This window comes from Lupinus angustifolius, chromosome LG20 (assembly GCF_001865875.1).
Source record: "Lupinus angustifolius cultivar Tanjil chromosome LG20, LupAngTanjil_v1.0, whole genome shotgun sequence".
NCBI lineage: Eukaryota > Viridiplantae > Streptophyta > Magnoliopsida > Fabales > Fabaceae > Lupinus > Lupinus angustifolius.
Window position 1 is genome coordinate 19,791,968 of NC_032028.1, and position 12,007 is coordinate 19,803,974.

The 12,007-nt window shown below is 32.2% G+C and overlaps 1 protein-coding gene across 6 annotated transcripts; it reads right to left on the minus strand.

Moving 5' to 3' along the window:
• On the minus strand, positions 1,620-7,329 carry LOC109334990 (developmental protein SEPALLATA 1). 6 transcript variants are annotated; one of them, XM_019571007.1, is made up of 8 exons: positions 6,794-7,321; positions 4,325-4,403; positions 3,947-4,011; positions 3,650-3,749; positions 3,110-3,151; positions 2,983-3,024; positions 2,242-2,375; positions 1,620-1,975 (listed from the first exon to the last, which is right to left on the minus strand). In XM_019571007.1, the coding sequence occupies exons 1-8, from the start codon at positions 6,979-6,981 to the stop codon at positions 1,879-1,881; spliced, it is 747 nt and encodes a 248-aa protein (XP_019426552.1). In that variant the 5' UTR covers positions 6,982-7,321; the 3' UTR covers positions 1,620-1,878. The 6 variants fall into 6 exon arrangements, with proteins under 6 accessions (XP_019426552.1, XP_019426553.1, XP_019426557.1 ...); XM_019571008.1 differs by having other exon boundaries at positions 3,947-4,008; positions 6,794-7,320; XM_019571012.1 differs by having other exon boundaries at positions 1,655-1,910; positions 2,285-2,375; positions 6,794-7,329.

Below are 12,007 nucleotides of genomic sequence, written 5' to 3' on the forward strand. Positions count from 1 at the left end.
CGATCAACTATGAATGATAGATGATACAATAACAATATAAATATCTTACATTTTATTCTATGAAAGAACAAACTTTATGAACCCTCATTGTATTTTCCCCCTCCCCAATTGAAATAGTGTTGAATTTAGAATTAGCATGGAAGGAGGTGAATTGGGGTATGAGAAAAGGGACACAAAGAGACATAAGTGGGAGATTAGTTGGAGATATGTGAAGGACTAAGGACCACAAAAGAATACATATGACTCCACCAATCACTTATTCCTTTTTCCCACCACTTCTTTGGCCTTTTCATTCATCTAGAAAGAATCATCATTTCTATGCACAACTTTTTGGCAAAGGCATAATGCATTTACAACAAAGTAAACAGTTCTATAAATTGATTGATTAGACAATCTTAGTAGTTTTCACCATTCCAAGTTATTTTACTTCAAGAATATTCAAGTAGTGTTTACTCATTAAAATTAAATATTATATCTAGGGCATATCTAGTTAGAACACCTTGTCTTTTTAGAGGGTATATACTTGCATTTGTTTACTCATTTAGACCATAGCACTTTGTAATGTTGGGTACGTAGCACCACTGATCAAGATATATAGATAGAATGAAACCATATGGAATAGCTAAATGGTGTTCCTCCTTTATCCACATGTTTTGAAAGAGTCTTCCATTTGCAATTCTATATTGAAAGAGTATAATATCTATGCATTGTTGTCATAAAAATTTATATATTATCAGTTAGGGCTAACAATAAATTGAACCAATTCGGTATTCGTTCAAAACTCGATTCGTTATTTAGCTCGATAAACTTGTTATATGAACTAAATGAGTTAAATTTGAGTTAGAAATTGAACTCGTTAAATAAACAAGTCAAACTTAAGTTGGATACAGTTTGACTGATTAAATTCGTTGTGCTAGTTCGATATATATATATAAGTATATGTATATATATATATTTGTATATGTATATACATATATATTTATATAATTTTTTTTATGTTTATTATGATCACCCAGTATTTTTTATATTTATTGTTATTTTATTTATAAACAAAGTTATATTATATATGTATATAAAACCTTTTGTAGTATTTTTAAAAAATGAAATAATTAATTGAGTTGTCCAAATGTTCCTATTCAAACTGAGTCGAACAGTTCGCAAACTTTAACCGAGTCGAACTCGGCTAAAAAAATAACTCGCATCTAACTCGAGTCGAGTTTGAACCAATACTTATCGAGCAGAACCGAACTGAGCTATGGTTCGACTCAGTTCGGCTTGTTTCTAGCCCTACCGTCAGTACATTATCTATCATTTATTTGTATTACTTTTATTTAAAAATAAATGATAGTTAAACATTAATACTAGATAATGTGGGGACACGGTAAAAAACTCGTATTATAATGCATGTATTTTTTTCAAAATTCTAAATAGATTGCCACAACATCAAGATGTATTTATTACATTTTCATATATAGTCTAAAATGGTTCAGATCCTGATAGCGACATTTGTTGGGAGAGACAACCATGTACTAATTACTTATCCAAAAGGGTGAGAAAATATCTTTGATAGTACCCAAAAAAATATCATAGTCCAACAAGCACTAATAAATGCATCTTGATGAGAAAACCATGCTTAAGTTCTAATGCAAAGTTCTCCTTCATTAGATATTCAAAATACAATAAACTTCTTAAATGCCAATGCCATATATCAATGGCTAAAGTTTTAATAATTTTAAGTCAGTCACTGCAGTTTTTATACCAAAACAAATAACAGAAGCAAATTTAGCATTTACACATTCATTGCCAACATTAACAATCATATTTGTCTTTGGTCTTGGGCTTTTATCATTATGTAGATAGCAAAATGGTGAGCTTAGTTCAAAGCATCCATCCAGGTATAAATCCATTCACTTGTTGAGCTTGAGTTGTTGCATTTAGCTGATCTTGGGCTACATGATGATACCTGTAATCAGTACTGAATCAAAGGGACAAGTGTTAAAAACTTAAGAGAGAAAAAATGTATGCAAAAACAATATATGAGTCTTATACACTGTTACTACTCTTACTGTATCAGCTACCATTCGTGTTTAATATTCATTGACTCTACAAAAACGTAATGCAAATGAATAGTAGATAATGTACTAGCTGCATATAAACCTTTATATTGACAATATATAGATATTACATTCAAAACTTAATATAAATCAAACACAAACAAAGAAGAAATTGAGTATATATTACCCTATCTGCAATGTAGGATTGCATTCCAAAGGTTGGAAGAAGCCTTGAGAGTGAGCATTCTGTGTATCATATTGCATACTTTGTTCACCATCATCCCATTGTCTGTATTGGTTTCTTGAATTGATTTCTTCCAGCTACCCAATAAACAGTTTTCATTCATCATATTATTATCAGAAGAGCTTAATTTGAAAGGAAGAATAATACATTAAATAATGCAGAATAGTATTTCAATGCCATAACTATGAAGGCTAGTGCACAATCATATTATGGCACAGGGAAAATATAACAATAATATCAATACATATATATATATATATATATACTGATGTTGAATGTGGATCTATGTGGAGAAAATGAAGGACTTGTAGAAGATTTAACTTTCATAAATGCAATTCCAATCTGGTTGGACAAGAATATAGAGATGCAAGGTTGTATTCTTAAACATTTGTAGGAACAAATATTACTACCAAATGTTCTCACACAAGGTCATATATATATATATCAAAAAAGGCGGTACAGTGGGATATGGGAAGGATACATGTACGCAGTCTCACCCGCTAGTGGAGAGACTATTTCTAGGATTTGAACAGTTTATCCGCTTGCAAGGATAAGGCTATGTACATTTACCCTCCCAAACTCCAATTAGTCGGAGTCTTGTGCGCTCGATCTTCTATAAAATTTATGCAACTAAACATAAGCAAGAGTTGCAAGGTTGCAAATCTTGTTTGTATATAATGTTACCTTCATGGCCAAACCTCTATTTGTTTCTACCAGCATTTGCTCCTGTATCCAAGTAATAGCTTAGAAGTATTAGGCACAGCACACATAAAGTTGTCTTATTCTCCTAGTTAATGCACAAACTCTGTACCTTGTTTTGAAGATCAGATAACTGGTCCAGCATGAATTGGGTCTGCAAAATTATGTTCCAGATTGTGTCATATAATAGGAGTCATAATAAACTTCATATAGGAAAACATCACACTAGTTAAACAGTAAAAGAATATAAACTCAAACCAACACTTTCAACCATAATTTTATATTATTTTCAAGACCAAATTTAAAATTTATTTTGTTATATAGCATATACTGATAATTATGTTATTTATGATAATCAATGCATCTACATCATTATATCAAGGAGAAAATTTCTTGCAAAAGATGTGATAATCACAATGTAAAAAGTGCATTAGTCTAGTGGCAAAAGCCAACACAACAACTAGTAACTAATACGAATATCATCCATCATTCATTTGTATTACTTTATTAAGAGTCGATGATTATAAAATATGAATAATTGATCATATAATGATAGTATATAAAACTTATATATTGTTGGTGCATATATTTTATTTCTTTTCTAACATTTAATGAACCAAACAATGCCACATGTACATTGATATTTCATTACCTTAGTGGACCTCACATGTTTGAGAGATGAATCCAGTTGTCTCTCAAGCTGCTCAAGATCTTTGGTGTTTAATGGGCCCAAGTCTTCACCTAGAAGGTTTCTGCATTAAGGAACAAATGCAATGGTCTTAATCAAAAACTAATCATGCAAATGAGGGATCAATAGTCACTAACAAAGAAAATTTAGTGAAAAGGAACAAATTTTGTGTTGACAAAAAGAGTGGCCATATTAGGAGTTTTATAAGGGATATGGTTTTATTTTATTTTATTTTCTAATGTACTTTTGCATGAAATATACCTCTGGGTCCTTTGAAGACTCTCAAATCTTGCTTTTAGCTTCAAATACTCACGGTAGCTACTCTGCTACAACAGAAAATGAAATATGAAAGTTAACAAAAAGTTCTTGCCAATGTAGCAGAAAATATAATTTGCTTGAGTTAAAAAGATGGTACTATTGAAACTCAACCATTCATAATTTTAATCTTGTTATTTTACAAAATAATGATTGGTTAATGACAAAATGAATAGATAGATACTTTAGATTTTAAATAGACTCACATAAGATAGAAATATAAGTTGGCAAATGCAAAGTTGTAGCAATTAATTAATATTTGCCTATGTAAGCTTTCAAAAATATGCTATATATAATGTCATTAAAAACAAAAGTAATCTCTACCTCAAGCTCTTTGGAAGGCTTGTTAACTTCCACTGCACCATAGCTGCATTTTTGGTACCTTTCAAGTGTTTTGACCATTCTGATTGTAGGAAAAGAATATAAGAACCATTAAATTGAGACATATCTTGGTATAGATACATCAAGTGTATAATATGGTATCAAATGGTTAGAATTCGATGCTTTCAAACTTGCAATAACTTATATATTAATTAGTAAATTATCATTCATATCCTTGAAAGATTTGTGGTTTAAAATTTTTGTCTCTTAAAGATTATATCTATCAACTAAGTCTCTTAAAGATTAAAATGGGTATTGGGTTTATCCATTGGCATTCCAAATGTAAACTAGCAAAGAGGTGCTTGAACTTATGCATGAGGGTTGCATACTAGCAAAGGTTGCTTCTCGTTTTATAAGAAATGTGAGAAAAATATGGTACTTGAATTTGTGTATTCAGATGTATTTGTATCGTATAAAAATATCTCATGAAAGATCCTATTACTTTGTAACATTCATTGATGATTATTCTAGAAGAGTGTGAATGTAGTTGTTGAAAAACAAAGATCAAGTACCATCAACATTCATAAAATTAATTAAGTGTTAGATGGGCAAGAATATGAAATGTATGAAACAATGGTGGAGAGTATCATGATCTATTTAAGGCCTATTGCAAAGCTTATGGTATCAGACTCGGGAAGACAATATCAAAAGCACCTCAACTGAGCACGGAGGATGAACTACACAAATTAAAAGAAAATCAAATACATATTGCAAGATGTCAATCTTATTAGGTCTTTTTGGGTTGAAGCAACATAGACCGCAACCAATCTCATAAACATGATATCTTCAAGACCCCAAAAAGGTGAGCTTCCAAAGAAAGCATGATACAAGAAGAATGCATCCTTCAATCATTTGAGAGCGCGCATTTAGATACATAACTATTATTCACATTCCAAAATATGAAGAAAAAAAAAGAATTTAGACAATATAACATAGGAGTGTATATACTTCGGGTCTCGGAAAAAAGAATTTGGTTATAAAATGTCAGATACAATAAATATGAAAGCCGCAAGAAGTAGAGATATTGTATTCTTTCAAGAACGGACCATTAGAGATATAACAATAACCAAACTTCAATCTCGGTAGACGAAGTCAGTTATATGAATTCAATAACATTATAATATTTTATAATAAATTATATTTATTAACAAAGTATTGTTATCAAAATGAGAAAGAATAATCTTACTATGTACCCAAAGAAAAGGTTATTACTATAGTGAAGAGAAATATAATTTTTGCATTGGTACCAAAATGATATTATAAATTAAAATAACCTTTTGCAAATATGGTTAGAGATTTAAACATAATATTCAACATAATTTTCAGGTAGAGTTACATATAATCACTCTTAAATGTTTCCCAAATACAAAGTTATTGGTTTTAGGATAAAAGAATAGAGATTTATTTATTTTTGTTGCAAAACAGTGGATGAACGTCATGTTCAATCACATATTGTCCTTGCTTCATAGGAAGATGTGTTCAAAGTAAAAGTAGTCATAAGAACTTCATTTCAACATAATCTAGTATTCTGCTAACAACTTCAAGTTGTCAAAAACCCACTTATCCAAATTTCTTAGGAAAATCTAGAAAGCAAAATACTTCAACCATAGAACACAAACAAGAGTCAGGTAAATAAAGGGTTTTAGATATTGAAACTTTCATAAGCAGAATTCCTCAAAAACAAGACTAGGGAGAAAACAGATTAGAGAAATTAAAGCTAGTCAAAAATCATATAACAAAAGCTATAGTACAAGTAATCAAAGGCTGAACATTTGACCATAGGTCATGTACGTAGATCCTCAGATCTCACCATATAACAACTTTATAATCAAGATTAATTGAAACTTCATTACATCAGAAACTGAAACCAAACAGAATTAAACAAAAACACAAAATTTCTCTCAAGCTAATATAGGAAGAAAAAGGACTGAAGCAGTGTGTGTGGATAATAATAAAAAATAGTGGAAATTAAATATAAAAAATGAGAAATATCATTCTTTGAAGGAAATCTTTGGAAGCAAACAAATCCAAGGAGAGATACAAAACAAGAAAAAAAATAACCAGGTAGATCTCCCATATATAAAGAGAAAGTAGCAACAAAATAAGAAAAAGAGATGTAGATCAAAGAATTTCATTCAAGTTTGTGTATGAATAAAATATTAAAAAAAGGAAATTGAAATAGCCTTCTTTAATTTGTTGAAGCAAACAAATCTAAAGAGAGTATGTAGATCTCCCACAAATAACATATATAATAGATGCACAATAAGAAAAGGAGTTATACAAAGATATGAATTAAATATCTAAATAAAAGAACTCCATTCAAATACATATAAGAATATATATAATAATATGCAGCATAGAAGATCAAACACAAACAAAATATGAATAAGTAATAAATATATTTATACATACCCAGAGGTGCAGCTACAAAACTCATAGAGTTTTCCACGTGTGGAGAAGATGATAAGAGCAACCTCAGCATCACATAGAACTGAAAGTTCATAAGCTTTCTTCAAAAGTCCATTCCTTCTCTTTGCAAATGTTACTTGTCTGTTTATCTTGTTCTCTATTCTTTTCAGTTCCACTCTTCCTCTACCCATATTCTTATTATTACTTATTATCTCAATTCTATATATTTCTTTCTACTTCAAACCCAAACCTCTTCTATTCCTTACCCTCACTCAATTTTTCCATTTTCTTATTTATAATAATTTCTTTCTCTTGGTTGGTACCTGTTGATCCTTCTTTTCTGGGTCAGTACCCCAAGTGCAACTAAATTAGTGAAAAAATAGAGAAAATGTTTTGGATACTTGGAGTTCAAAACATTGAAAGAAACCCTATAGAGAGAGGAAAGGGAAAAAGGGGAAAGGGGAAAAAGAACAAACACAGTGTGTTTATCTCTACTCTCAAACTTGGCTATTTATTTTATTCTATCAGGGTTTTTTTCTTTGCAATCTACACCAGAAAATGGAGTGTAACATAGCTTAGGGTTGGTGCTTGTTTCCAGTTTCATACAACTTTCTTTTTTTACTATGCTTTACTTCTTTATGCCGTTTTTAGAAACTTATGTTTTTCACCATCTCACCTTTTGCGCGTGACGATACGCCATGTGCTCTTCATCTGTACGGAATGACGTTGTGTTTACACAGGCGCGTGGATACAGCTGTCTTTAGTTTTGTGTTATTGAATCATTGATTATTGTACTCAAATTTGTCTCGAATCAATCAAAATTAACTAAATATAAAAATATCATAAATATTTAATTTTTTTAATTCATATAATATATCTTGATTAAGTGTTTGAGAACGTGTTTCTGGACAGGAAATCACTATGCATTAAATACTTTCTTATTATTATTGAAAGAAATATGTGTTACTCACCTATTCTTAGCTTTTTCACGTGATTTCTTTGTAAGACTTTTATTCGTAAATTTCTTCTTTCAACTACTTTATTTATATATATTTCTCTAAAATTATAGAAAAAATTAAACATTATATTTGTATGCAAATTTTGGTGATAAACTATTCTTTCCAATAATTTAAAATGTCTACTTGAAGTATTTTTTTTAAATCAGTTTAGATTCAATTCTCATATCTTTGGTTGATAGGTGAAATGTAAATCATATTCATTGAGAATGCTGAATCTATTTAACGTATAACTCACTCATTCCTAACCAAAATATATATACCATATAACTCATCATCAATTAATTCATGATTAATGATTACATTATTGATTATACTCTATAAGATACACTAATTAAAATTTAATTATGATATATTTTCAATATAAAAAAATTGAGCTTAAAAATAAATATAATATTATACATTTGATATCCATTTAGTTTTGTGTCAATTTAAATTTATTTTTCTTATTTTATTTAAATATATCTAAACATGTGTTATGTTATTAAACTCGGACCGACCAATAACTCGGGCAGGGCATGGTGTTAATATGTTACTAGTTGGAACAGTGGGAGAATAATTAGATCAGTTAACTCGGTTAACATTAAAAACTCTAAAAAAAGTCATAATATTAGCTAACTTTATTTAATATATTTATACTCTAAATTTAATAACGTTATCATACCTACTTAAATAACAAACAAAGAGGATTTTACCAATGGCGTTGGTTCAAGTAATACATGTTTGATTTTCCTTAAGTAATGTCTTGGATTCGAGTCTTGTAGATGGAAAAAATATCAACTGGAGAGTTAGCCTCACATACATTTGGATGTTCCCGGCTCGGACAGGATTAACTCCAGTGCATGATACCTATGAGAAACAAAAAAACAAAGAGGATTTTACTAGTATGAAATTTCATAAATAAGTTAAAAACATAGTCAAACAATGTATGAATTATGTTTTAATTGCAGCAAAATTGAACAATAAGTTTAAAATTTGATTAAAGAACGAAAAATTTGTTATATAAGTTAAGAAATGATAAACATAACTACCGAAAAATATTTACTTTTTTATCTCAAAATGACATTTTTTGATTGTTTTTTAAAAAAAAACTGATTGACTCAGTTCAACCAGTCCGACCATCTGAGTTACCAATTTTAAGTTTAAATTGAACTATTAGATGTTAAAACCAGAACCAACAAACCAGTGCCAAACTCACAGCATTTGCATACACAATGCAATCATGGACAGCAACCAAAGGCAATGGAATTTAGGAAAGAAAGTGAACTTGAGTAGAAGAGAAGAAGATAGAATTAACAATGAATAACCTCTTGTATTGAATGAGCCTCACAAATCAATACAATGCACTCAACTCAATGTTTAGCAACTACTTTCTATTTATAGCAATTCACCAACCAACTTAACTACCAAAAGTTTCTAATAAAGGAAACTCAGCTAATTACATCATAAAAGGCTAGAATTATAACTTCTCTAATACTCCTCCTTAATTTCAGCCTTCATTCAATGGATTTCAACCCAATTTGCTCTCTGAGATTCACAAACCTCTCTCTTTTCAATGCCTTGGTGAATATATCAGCTTGTTGATTTTCAGTTTTGCAATACTCAAGTTTTATTCTTCTCTTTTCAACTTGATCCCTCAAGTAATGGAATCTGGTTTCAATGTGCTTACTCCTTCCATGAGCAACTGGATTTAAAGCAAGATTAATGGCTGACTTGTTGTCAACCATCATAAGAATACCATCCTCTTCTTCGAGCCAACCAAGTTCTTCCATTAAAGTGTTCATCCAGGCTGCTTGTCGTGCACACATAGAAGCAGCTATGTATTCACTTTCACAAGAAGACAAGGCCACAACATCTTGTTTCTTAGAAGACCAGCTAATTGGTGCTTCCCCTAGCTTGAACAAGTAACCTGTGGTACTCTTCCTATCCAGTTTATCACCACACTAATCTGCATCAGAAAAACCAATCAATTCCAGCTTGCAATTGATGTTCTGTTTAGAGGGAAACAAGATTCCTAGGCCAAGAGTTCCTCTAAGATACCTCAACACTCTCTTCACAGCAACCAGATGAGATTGGAGAGGGTTCTCCATGAATCTGCTTGCTACACCTACTCCATAAGCAATGTCAGGTCTGGTGTTGCATATGTACCTCAAAGTGCCTATCATCTGTCTAAACAGAGTTTTATCAACTGGTTTCTCCTCCTCAACTTGAAAATTCACTGAGTTTGCTTCTGCTGGTGTGTGTGTGATGTTGCAATATGTCATGTGAAACCTTTTTAACACATCTGCTAAGTATTTGCTTTGATGCATCACTATGCCAAGCTTTGTCCTCTTAAACTCAATGCCTAGGAAGTATGCTAACTCTCCTAGATCAGTCATTTCAAATTCAGACTTCATTTGTTGTTTGAAGGTTGCAATTTGATCAGAGTTTGAGCAAGTTATCAGCAAGTCATCCACATAGAGGCACACAATTAGAGATTCTGCCTTATCCTTGCTTTTCACATAGACTCCATGATCAGAGGTGCATTTTTGGAAACCAATCTGTTTCAAAAATGCATCTATCCTCTTGTTCCATGCCCTTGGAGCTTGCTTCAACCCATACAATGCTTTATGCAGTTTGTAGACCAGATCTTCTCTGCCTTTCTCCACAAAACCAGGTGGTTGAGTCACAAACACCTCCTTCTCTAGAGGACCATTCAAGAAGGCAGACTTTACATCCATTTGATGGATTTCCCATCTGTTGTAGCTTGCCACAGCAACCACTAGCCTCACTGTTTCTAGTCTTGCCACTGGTGCAAAGACTTCATCATAATCCAGTCCTTGTTTCTGTAAGAAACCTTTGGCAACCAACCTTGCTTTGTACTTGGTTACTACCCCTTCTGGATTTACTTTTGTCTTGTATATCCACTTGACTTTGATAGCCCTTTTTCCTCTTGGTAATTCAACCAGGCTCCAAGTATTGTTTCTATTGATTGAGTTTAGTTCTTCATTCATTGCCTCAATCCATTTTGGTTGGTTTAAAGCTTCTTCTATGCTTACTGGTTCCTGCTCAGCCAAGAGAGCCATATGCACAAGATCTCCCTCTTCAGTGATGTTTGAGTCATGAAACACCTCATAATCACTGAATCTTGTTGGTGGTTGTCTGTGTCTCTGAGATGTGTTGTGATTGATGGTTGGTGCAGCCATAGGATTAGCAACTTCTGGTTCTTGTTCACTTTCACCATTGTTCAAACTAGAAGCAACTTGTAGATGTGTATCTTTGCTCACTTCTGTGTTGGTGTTCCAATTCCAGCACTGATTTTCTTCAAATCTCAAATCTCTACTCATGATTACTTTGTTGTTCTTTGGATCAAACACTTTGTAGGAGCCAGTGGAATGATAGCCCAAGAAAATCATTTTCTCTCCTCTTTCATCTAGTTTCTTCCTTCTGTGCTCAGGAACATGCTTGAAGCAAATGCATCCAAAGATCTTGAAGTGACTCACACTAGGCTTGAGTCCACTCCAAGCTTCTTCTGGTGTCTTTCCATCTAATCTTTTGGTTGGACATCTGTTTAGAATATGCACAGCAGTAGAGACAGCTTCACCCCAAAACACCTTTGGAAGATTCTTGGTTTTGAGCATACATCTGGCCATGTTGAGTATGGTTCTATTTGCTCTTTCTGCTGCACCATTGTGCTGTGGTGTGTATGGTGCTATGACTTCATGTACTATGCCTTCTTTTGTGCAAAACTCATGAAGCTTGGTTGATACATACTCACCTCCTCCATCTGACCTCAACCTTTTCAACTTGGTTTCACTCTGATTCTCTGCTTGAGCCTTGAACCTTTTGAAAATCTCAAACACTTCATCCTTATTCTTCATTAGGTAGATCCAGAGTTTTCTGGTGTAGTCATCCAAGAAGGTGACAAAGTACTTATTGTCTCCTATTGAATTCACCTCCAATGGACCACACACATCAGTGTGTACTAATTCCAGAACCTGCACAGTTTTAGTAGGTATTAGTGACACAAAAGAATTTCTGGTTTGTTTACCTGATATGCATTCTTCACACAACTGATTTGGTGCCTTGATTTGAGGTAAACCAGTCACCATGCTTTCTCTGCTCAATAGGTTCAAGCCCTTGAAGTTTAGGTGTCCAAACCTTTGATGCCACAACCATGAATCACTCTCAATTGTTGATAAGAGGCATCTTTGATCACCAA

Excerpts from the sequence above, each read along its gene's own strand:
- LOC109334990 (XM_019571007.1), bottom strand. The coding sequence starts at position 6,981 with ATGGGTAGAGGAAGAGTGGAACTGAAAAGAATAGAGAACAAGATAAAC. Across the intron at positions 4,012-4,324 it reads AGCCTTCCAAAGAGCTTGAG|CAGAGTAGCTACCGTGAGTA; the intron begins GTAGAGATTACT and ends TTTCTGTTGTAG. Across the intron at positions 3,025-3,109 it reads TATCTGATCTTCAAAACAAG|GAGCAAATGCTGGTAGAAAC; the intron begins GTACAGAGTTTG and ends ACTTGGATACAG.